The sequence below is a fragment of the Cryptomeria japonica genome, chromosome 5 (assembly GCF_030272615.1).
Source record: "Cryptomeria japonica chromosome 5, Sugi_1.0, whole genome shotgun sequence".
NCBI lineage: Eukaryota > Viridiplantae > Streptophyta > Pinopsida > Cupressales > Cupressaceae > Cryptomeria > Cryptomeria japonica.
The window spans coordinates 220913842-220925228 of NC_081409.1; the positions used below are offsets into that span (position 1 = coordinate 220913842).

The following is an 11387-nucleotide window of genomic DNA, read 5'->3' on the forward strand; positions in this document are numbered from 1 at the left end:
GATGAAACCGCATTTGCAAGCCAAAGGAGGATTATCGACATCACTTATACCGATGAAACAGAGCAAAAACTCATTGGAGTGCTTCAAAAATACTTAACACAATGTGCACTCTTGGAGAGGTCATTCCATCCAGATAGCTTATTCCAATGAGGTAGTAGGCAGTTGTTTTCATTCAGCATGTATTGGCTTATCAGCAAAGCATAGAAATTGCTATACTGATAACCTATGAAACCATCGGTATAACTTGTAATGGTATGGAAAAGCTTATCATATAGTATCAGGAGATCAGAAGTAGTGAGAAAGTTTTATCCCGATACCTGATGACTAAAGGAAACCAAAGGAAAGCCCATCAGAAAAAAGAACCATATTGGACTAGTGCAAAATAGCTAGACCGATCCTCAATAACATTGAGAATTGGAAGGAGGAGCTATCGGTATTACTTATATCAATAAAACAAACTCGGAAGCATAAAACACAAAAGTGCATCAGGAACTCATCGGGACTTCGGGAGGAATAGAAAAAGGCTATTCCAACCCCCAACGAAGATAGAAGCACTTGTGGGGGCATCTGATGAATACTAAGAGGGGGGGGTGAATTAGTATACCAAAAAAAGTTGTACTTAAACACTTAAACAATCTAGCAATAAACCGGTAAAATAGTTTAACAAACAAACCGGTTAATACACATGCAAACCAAATAGAAAATAAGACATTCACCCATAGGAGCAATACCACCATAACACAACATATTTTATGTGGAAACCCAAATGGGAAAAACCATGGTGAGATGAAACTCACAAGTAACTATCTACAGAATAGGAACCAGGCCGGTTAAGGTCATACAATGTTCTTTATGAGAACATATCCTATTACGAATCTCAATCTCTGTTAGGAGACAAGTCTGATTAAAGACTACTTTGCTAGAGGATTTCAAATCCACAGATGTGAATCACCTTGTTAAAGGATTTACAAAAGGCTTTTGGGCCTACCCAGTTAAGGGTTTCAGACTTATCAAAGATGTGATTAATCAACAAGTGAATGATCTAGCATATAGCACAGATTGCTTGGTTAGATCCTTGGTAGCTCGTTCTTAATGCATTCTAGCATTACTTCAGTCTTCAACACATTCACACTCTACCTTCTCTCACAGACTTAAACTTTTCTCAACACACAAAAAACTTATCGACCACCTTAAACCCTAGCATCAACCTAAAACCCTAGACATGATGTCCTTATAAAGGAATCTGATTTCATGTCGGTCCAATAGGATTACAATATAATTTCCTAGGTTCAGTGTATCTAGACACATTTGGTAACAGGCACAAAATCACCACCAAAGTGTTGGCACTGCCAAACAATCGATGGGTGGTAACTCATCACAAAATGTCAGTTGGTAACTCATCACAGAGTATTACCGGTTCATACAAAATACCGGTTTACGTAAAATGCCGGTTGCCGGTTTGACAAAGTGAAGACTAGGAATCATGAGTTGTGCCGCTTCATTCCATCGTACCACTTGATATCCTCGAACTGCTTGGGTTCTTCATACCACTTGAGACCGGTAAGCACTTTCTACAAAACACTGATAGTCTAAAGACTATAACACATGATACTAGTTGGAACAAATACCAGTTGCGAATAACTTATACATACAAAAAGTGATCTCAAAGAAAGTGTGTGTCCATCAATGACAATCGCAACATAATCATCAAACAATGCCAACAACATCAACATGAGTTATACCGATAAAGAAAGAATCTAATGAGGATTCATCGGGACATCGAAAGAAGAACTTTTATGTTATGCCGAAACTCAATAGGACTGTTTAGGCAAATGGTAAGTGCAAGGAGTTCCTCGGGATAAGTTATGGTGATAACGCAGTGGTCTTAGTCAGAATGCAGATTGGTATATTAAGATCATCGGAGCATCGAAGGGACATGAAATAAAATATGCCGACACACGATGAGTTAAGTAAAAGGAAACCAAAGGCGAATGCATCGGGGAGCGTTAAAACAAAAGGCAAAGCCGAGACTGAAGTGATGCCCATCAGGATGAAATGAACCATTGAGATAAAGAAAAAATTACTATCTTGAGAACTGATAAGTGGGTCGAGATAGTTTTTTCCGATTAGAAAACGAAAAGTGGTAAAGTCATAACAACCAACTCCAAACATTTGAATCATCAGGAGGAGTCTCATCGATTAGCCGTTGGACGTCTTTATGAGAAGAACTAACAAAATGGTTTCCATTAAATGCATCAATTGAGTAGATTTGTTGCCACACAAATAAAATCCATCAAGATTGCAATAATAAATTACAAGATTGGACTCTTTGGGACATATAGCCAGTATTGTAGAGCAGTATTTCACACAAAGTTATTGCAGAAAGATATCAAGTACTTATTGAGAAAATTTATGAGTTACTAAGCACGGAGTGAAGGAATTTGCAGAGATGAAGGGGTCAAGCTCAAAAGGGAAGTGAAGGGTTGCCAAAATATCCAATACCATGGCAAAGAAATCAAAGGGTGAGGTCAGTGAGCTCCAAAGAAAGCTAAATCAGGACATGATAGACCAAATGGGATCTCTAGGAGCTAGGTCACACAGAGCTAAGGTAAACTTGCCTATCTATGACCAGTTGGAGGATAGATATAGAGAGATTGGAGATGTATTCACCACAGTGTAAGGGCATGAGCTGTTTCTTTTCCATTACTTTCATAGGGATGAGCCCATGGCAATTTCAAACCCATGGAATACTAGTCTAGGTAAACTTGTAGTACCCAATGTTTTTGTGAATATTGATTTGTTGAAGCTTTTAGTAAGATATTATGATGCAAACAAGTGATGCATTATGTTTCCTAATGGGACTTCTCTAGTGCACTTTGCAAAAGCTACAATTCAGGAAGTTTTTGCAGTAGATTTGGAAGAGGAGTACAAGAAAAAGGACACTACATACCAGGGCTGGAACCTCATTATCCACAAAGTAGAGAAGGGGAGGCTAACAGAGGAAGATGTTCCTCCTTATGGCATGACTATTTTCAAGAAGTATCTGCAATATACATATATGGCTTGTGGTCAGGTGGGAGGAGTTGAAGCTCCTGATGTGGAAAACATAGGACTGCTAGTTCTAGTAGCAGAATTCAGAGGCATGAGCCTAGGGTTTTTGATTTTGCTTCATACCTAGTAGACAGATTGCATGAAGGTTTCTTGAACTTGAAGGATAATCCAGAAAAATATTTCAAGCACTATTCACTGTTAATGTATATTGTTTTATTTTATGGGAAACTTAGAGGGTTATGGCCGGAAGAATTGAATGTAAATATAGTTGGGAAGGATGGAAAGGAGTAACCAATGCAATTATGGGTTTCCCTTTGGGATTACAGATATGTGAATTCTCATTACCTCAAATTTGAGGAATCCTTTGTCAAACCAATTTTTGTACACTTTGGTGAGCCTCGACAAGGATCATTTTCTAAGGAGGTCAAGAAGTTTCTTGGTCCTCATGAGCACCAAAATCTAGAGGTCAATCACAATTGGGGTGATTGGTACTCATGCCAAAACTTCACTTTTGTTTGATGCTATGGATTTGAGGGTTATCCATATGTGCTACCAAAGCCTGCACCAGATAGGTTTGCCTTCTTGGAAATTGTAATTTAGTTAAGTGTGTCTAATGCCAAACATTTAGGAGGAGGACACAAGAAAGCTTTCCTCCCTGGCACACTTCACTTTTAGGATTTTAAAATTCTATCAACCAGGGCATATGAGGCCATTGATAGTACGCTGATGGATGAATACAACTTGTTTCAGCATGCATCTAGAACACACTATGATCTTGAGGGTTACATCCATTTAAGCAGGAAAAGACAGGAGTTGGGAGACTACTTCCATCAGGAGGATGAATTTGAAGACATGTGCAAGAATAAGGAGGTGGAAGAGCTTGCATAAGTTATGGGGACCTTGGAGAAGAAGCTAGAGGAAAGAAGGCAGAGATTAGAAAACATGGAGGGAGAACTAGCCCAATGTAATTCAGGGGAAAATGAAGTAGTCTCCAAGCTCCATGCACTTGAGAAGGAGAAGGACTTAGAAGCAGAGGATAGACTTATTGTTGCTCTGAATGCAAAAATAGATGAAAGAATATAAGAGCATGTTTCTTTTGTATCTGATGATCAATTCATTAAGTCTAAGGAATTCAAATCATTCCTATACCACTTCAAGGGTAAGAAATTAAGGGAAGCAGTGCAAAATGTTACCCTTGAGAATGAAGCAGAAATGATGAGGAGGTTGAAGGAAGACATTGATATAGAAGTTAAGACTATGACCCCGCAAAAGGGAAGACAATTGCTAGTAGACACAGGAATAATTGTGTTTCTAGGACGGGACCTGAGTGCTTCATTTATTTTTTATTCTTTGTTTCATTCAGTTAATAAGGATATGAAATTGAACATCCAAGGAGTGCAAGATATTTTTATTGGATCAAGATATGATCCAAATGAGGAAGAAATGTTATTGTGGGCCTTATATCCTCCAAATAAAAGGCCAAAAATCATTGATGTAGATAAAGCTTTTGGTCACATGATGACCTTGAAAGTTGGAGAAGTAGATCCTATGGTCACAACTAACATGGGCATTAATATTTCAAAATTCAATAAGGCCCAAATGAAATATGAGATAGCAGAGAAGAATAAGTATAAGGCTTTATATGAAGAGACCCTTAAGAGGAGTGGGCACCCGGTTCCCCAAATTACAGATTCAAGAGGCCAATGGAAGAAAATAATTGAAAATCTATCTTATGAACACAATAAGTTGAAAAAAGAGATGAGAAGCATTAGGGCCGATACCGCTTGTGTGTTGCTAAGTAGGAGATATGACAATATGGACAAAGCATTGAATGAATTCTAGGATGAATATCAGAGGAACATGGACAATATGGCTTCACACACAAAAATTTGAGATAGACTCGACATGTTGTTACAAGATGCATCAACCAAAGAGAAAGTAAAGAAGAAGGTGCAGGGTGTGCTTGTTACACATGAGGAAGTTACAAAGGAATTGAAGTCTGAATTTGACAAATGCCAGTAGATTGTTCAGCATGGGGTTCCCAAACTAGTAGATGATGCAGGAGTGATCAAAGACAAAACCGTATGGATCTTAGAGTGCAAGTCTATGCTTAGTGCAGCCCAAACCATCACCAGAACAAATGTCCTTGACATGAATGACATGACCGATCAATTGGAGAATTTTTATGTGATCAAGAATGTAGCGAAGGATGTGATCTTCAATACTACAACATACAAGGATCCGAGCTACTTGCGGCATATTCAAAAAAGTGGACGACGGCTGGATCGAAAGTCTTAGTGTTGTGTTTTAGTTTGTGTAATATAATTGATATATTAGTTAGGCTTTTTAATTACTATTCAGTTAGTTGTTAAGATAATGAAAAGGTGTGTCCTTTCATTCGTGTCTTTCAGCATATGTATTTGTATTGAGTCATTTTGTATCAAAAAGGGTCATAGTTTTTTTGGGGGGGAACATCATACTGCTGTAGGGATTGAAAGTCATATGTATTAGGATATTTTATAGGAAGAAGAAGTATCATTTTTGTGCAAGAAAATTGTAATGAAGTATCTCCTAGTGTAGCTTTTTTATACTGTCATTTCTCAGAGATTAATATTCAAGAGTCATTGTTTCTACTTCAAATGTACTGTCTACTTTCTGTGTTGATGAAACATTCTTTGTCCTCTTGATAAATTTGTTTAAGGATTTGCTATAATGTGAATTACATGCTGTTACATTAAATGTGAGATTGGGTTCTTATTGTTTATGTGACACATACTGAGCCATTACAGTGATTATTAATATTGTCTCATGAGTTGATAAAGCTATTTGTCCACAAAGTATCATATATATTCTGAGATAGAGGCACTCGTCTGTTATTCATTCTCCAAGATTCTGATTTGATATGCATAAGGTTCTTGAGAGAGAAGCATTCTTCTGAAACCTTTTGAACTATTCTATTGCATATTTCTTGAATTTCCTGAAAGCATTTTATTTCCAAAATACTACAAATTTTATATACAGTTATCTTCACATTCAGTTTTCAATTTCAAAAAGCACTTAAATAAAAGTATTCAATAGTAGCAAGAAATTATTGCCATTCTTACAAAGAACTGTCTTAGCAAAGTTTAAATCCACTATAAATAACCTATTTTGTGCTGGAGAGGAAGAGGCACACCCACCTGGGTTTAGTAGAGCCTAAAGAGCAGAGGGATTTGGTCTTCGACCATCCCTATTCGTTGGCCAAGACTGATTGGATTACTTGAGGATTTGGCAAAGTCTTTTGGTTTTCCAATCTGTGGTTTTGGGCAGCAATAGATTGGCGACTCTGCTGGGGAGTTGTTATACATAGTTCTCAAAATCTTTGGTAGTTTGTTTTAGACTCTAATGGAGGATAGATCCCAGAAGATCAGTTAAGTAGTAATATTTTCCTCTTAGGAGGTGGTGACTCTAGATTTCAATTCATGAATGATAATTGGTATTTTAAAAAAATAAGAGAGACCCCTAGACATTTATCAATAAAATTGATGCAAGGGAGGAGGTCTCTGCATAAAGAGAAAGAAGATCTTGTTCAACTGAGTCCCAAGAAAAGGAACAAAGGAAAGAAATCAAACATGGCATTTGAAGGATATAAGAAATTTCCTAGCAGAGAGGAAGATTCTTCATCTGCTGGCATATCTAAAAATAGGGAAGAAAACCCTTTCTACAAAATAAATACAAAGGATAATATGCATGGCCATGATGAGATCATGAATGCTAAGGAAAAAGAGGAAATACAATGGGATGATCTTATTCTTAAAATGGCTGATATGAGTGTTGATGATGCCAAGATGGCGAGGGAACTTAAAAGGCAACCCGATTGGGTGTTACAGAAACTAGGAATAGAGAAATAATATTTCAAGCCCCAAAATAAATAAAGTAGGAGAAGAGAGAGGTGAAACAAGAAAACAAGTAGTTCCAAAATATAGTCCCCCTCATATGAGAAAAATGGACCAGCCTTTTGTAACTTATGATAACCCACTGGTGAATGAGAATAGAAGATGGAGGGATGTGCATAGGGATCAAAGTGAAGAGAGACCAAAGGATGGAAGGAGAAATGGAGATAGGAGAGATGATATGACTTGTAATAACACAAATAGGGGTAACCATGTGGCGAATAATGGATATGGTAGCGATCAAAATAATAGACATAATAGAGGCAACAATGACAATGATGGAAGTGGCAATGGTGGAGATAGGAACAACAACAATGGTAATAATAATGGTGGTGGAAACAATGGGAACAATGAAAATTATGGCAACAATGGTGGATTCAATAGAGGAATTATGAACAATCAGAATAACCATCATATTGGCAGACAACCGTTAATCATTGAAAGATACAAAAATTTGGACTTCACTGGTATTATTGGTTATCTAAATCAAATTACAAATGATTTAAGGTTAGAAATCCCCAAATTCTAAGGAAATGAAGTTGATGTAGTAGAGCAACATGTGGTCAATGTAAAAAATATCATCGAAGAATTCGAGATTCCTCATGAAGATGTATTCATGAAGTTGTTCATTCAGTCTCTAACAGAGGATGCAAGAGAATGGTATAGAAGCCTTCCTGATAGATATATTTGCAGCTTGCAGAAATTTGTAACACTATTCTTGGAAGAATTTGGAGATCACAATGATCCTTCATTTGCATCTCATGAATTGACAAGTATAGGAAAAAATCAAAATGAATTAGTTGTTGAATTTAATAAAAGGTTTAATAAAGTATTAAATAGAATACCCAGGGATGTTACACCTGTTGATTCATTTTTTATTAGCTTTTATTTGAGTGCCTTTGACAAAAAAATTCATTATGAGATTTTGTCTAATAGACCTGACACCTTGCAGCAAGCATTCAAAACAACTGCTAATATTGAAAATAATAGTAAGGTTGCTGGGAAGGTTGCTAAGAGAGATGATCCAAAGTTGCATAACCCCAAGAATCCAAAGAAAGATGATCTCACTCAGATCATGGACATTCTTAAGGACCTGAAAGGTAAGAAAAATCCTAATGAAAGGCCACCATATAGGAACAATAAGCAAATGAATTACAATAGACCAAGATTGCGTGACATGCCATACAATACAAATTGGAAAGATGGAAAACCAGTAAAACCTAATACAAACAAAGAGACTCCTGATCCATTAAAGAAAGTCACAAATTTTGTAGAGGAGTATCCATGGTGTGATGTATGTAATCTGCCTCATGCTACAGAACAATGCATGATTGCCCAGGGTTTGATAGAAAAAGAGAATGAAAATGAGGATTATGAACCAACTATGAATGCCCTATCATCTGAGCCATATTGGGGGAGAAATGATGATTTATCTAAAGAAGAAGAATATTCTGATGTGCATCAAAAAAGAGAGAATTTGCAATATAGCATACAACAGGTTTTTTTCGATGATGATGAAGATATCCCTGCTTTGAGAAAACTGTTTCAAGAAGAAGCAGTGCCTTCTTTGAGAAACCAGACTGAAGAAGAAAATAAAACCTTCATTGTCGCAGCTATAGAACAAGTGAAAAGAAATTATCAGTTGAGGAATAGGAATGTTAACAATGAGAAGGGCAAGCCAGAGGGTATCTTTGCCAAAGTCACAAAATCTGATGGGACAAAAAATAACGTAGCCATGAGTAAGGATGCTGGTGCCAAAAAAGAGACAGAGTTGGAAAAGAATAAGACAATTGAAATGCCAAAGCTTCTCAAGCCAGTGGAGAAAAAATAAATTAGTAAGCCTTCTTCAAACTATGCAACTTTTATGTCCCAAGCATTGTCTCGGGTAAAAATTTCTATGCCCTTGCTTGAAGTAATGAAATTTCTAGAATATAAAGATGAGACGTTGAAGATTATATCAAACGTTAGGGATCTAAATAAAAATGTTGCTAAGTGAAAAGAGGATCCTCCAGTAATTTACTTAGGGACATCTATCATGAAAAATCTCACACAAGTTGATCCATTCTATTTGACATTGTTAATTAATAATAAAATGGTCAAGAATTGTATGATAGATTCAGGGACAGTGGTTAACATCATTCCTAAAGATGTCATGAGAGAGCTGGGGATGCATGTTGACACACCTTATGGTAAGTGCTATGCCATGGACAATAGGTTCATACCGGTGGTGGGTATTATGAAAGAGGTAGAGTTCAGGTTTCTAGCTTGCCCGGATACAACATATAAGATAGACATCACAGTGGTACAAGTTCTTGCAAACTACGGAATGTTGTTGTCCCGACAATGGTCAAATATGGTGATTGGTCATGTTTAGCTCGATCTATACTATGCTACTATTATAGTAGAAGGGAGAACGATGAGAATAAATAGAGAGCCGAGATCTCCATATCTCATAGAAGAAGTTGATCCTGATGAAGCAACTCATTTTTGCCATTCTGATATGGACAACTTTTAGGTAAGTATTTCTAAACCTTTAGAGATAAATGAAGTTACACAAACAGTTAAACAAAATGAGAACTTAATTTGGAAATTATACTTTGATGGTGCCTGTAGTAAGGAAGGAAACGAAGCAGGAGTTGTACTTGTTTCACCTAATAAAAATAAATTCAAATACTCTTTCTTGTTATCCTTTGAATGTACTAACAATTTTTCTGAATATGAGGCCCTTTTACTAGGACTTAAATTAGCAAGTAAACATGGCATTAAGTTACTATCAGTTTATGGTGATTTAGAATTAGCCGTTTCACAGGTTAGAGGTAAATTCGCTGCAAAAAATGAAAAATTAAGAAATTACAGGAATGATGTATGGGATTGCATTGAACTATTTGACGCTTTCTCCATCAATTGGACTAAAAGATCAAATATTATTTGGGTATATTTCATGGCTAACTTGGCTATGAAGCATAATGGCATCCCTTTGGATGTTATTACCCAAGTAGAAATCAAGACCAGACCGTCAGTGCTTGATAATGTGAAAAGTTGGCAAGTTTTTGATGATGACAGGGATTTGCTGAAATTCTTATTTTGTGAGGATCAATATGAGCACTAGTGGATTGATTAGAATGGACTTGTGGAGGATAAAGATGGAAAGGAGAATATACGTGAGCAAGAGGTATTGAAGCTAAAAACAAATAAAATTCCAAAAGGATTGATAGAGCTTGAAAGAATGTTTGATGATAAAGATGCAATGAATTTTAGATCTAATTCAGGAGGATGTGAGGATGTTAAAAAAATAAACTTGGGAAGTGAAATCAATCCAAGAGAAGTATATATTGGAAAAAGGCTCACACCGAAAATCAGAACCGAATTGATTAATCTGCTAAGAAAGTATAGGCATGTTTTCGCTTGGTCATATGATGACCTTAAAGATGATGAATACTAAGAGGGAGGGGGGGGTGAATTAGTATATCTAAAAATACTGCACTCAAACTTTTAAACAGTTTAACAGATAACCAGTACAACAGATTTATAATAAAACCGGTTAAGATAAATGCAAACTAAATAGCAAATAAAGCATTCACCCACAAGAGCACAAGCACCATAACACAAGATATTTGATGTGGAAACCCAAATGGGAAAAAACCATGGTGAGTCGTGACTCACAAGTAACTATCTGTAGAATAGAAACTAGACCAATTGAGGTCAGACCGATTAAGGTCTTACAATGTTCTTCACCAGAACAAATCCTGTTAGGAATCTAGATCTTTATTAAGAGATAAGTCCTGTTAAAGACTACCTTGTTAGAGGATTTACAAAGGCTTTTCTGGGCCTACCCGGTTAAGGGTTTCAGACTTGTCAAGATGTGAGTAATCAACAAGTGAGTGATCTAGCAAATAGCACAACCTTCTTAGTTAGATCCTTAATAGCTCATTCTTAATGCATTCCAATATTACTTCAGTCTTCAATATATCCACACTTTGTCTCTTCTCACATACCTAATCTTCTCTTCAATGATCGCACACTCAATCTCTAAAACCCTAGACATGATGTCCTTATAAAGGAGTCTGATTTGATGTCAGTCCAATAGGAATAAGGTTACAAGTTCCTAGGTACAGTGCATCTAGACACATTTGGTAACATGACACAAAATCACCACCAAAGTGTCGGCACCACCAAAGAGTCGGTGGATGGTAACTCATCACACATTATAGTGATACCGATTTGTAATAGAGTAATACCAGTTCATACAATATACTGATTGCCGGTTTATCAAAGTGAAGACTTGAAAATGTTAACTACCGCTTTGTTCCTTCAAACCGCTTTGAGATCCTCGAACCACTTGAGGTCTCCATACTGCTTGGGTTCTCCATACTGCTTGAGATCTTCAATCACATTGTGACCGAT

At 36.7% G+C, this 11387-nt stretch overlaps 1 protein-coding gene across 1 annotated transcript; it reads left to right on the forward strand.

Moving 5' to 3' along the window:
* The first annotated feature begins 7035 nt into the window (after positions 1 to 7035).
* LOC131875828 (uncharacterized) lies at positions 7036 to 8814 on the forward strand. Its single transcript, XM_059220514.1, has 3 exons — positions 7036 to 7300; positions 7514 to 7643; positions 7866 to 8814. The coding sequence occupies exons 1-3, from the start codon at positions 7036 to 7038 to the stop codon at positions 8812 to 8814; spliced, it is 1344 nt and encodes a 447-aa protein (XP_059076497.1).
* Positions 8815 to 11387: the final 2573 nt, after the last annotated feature.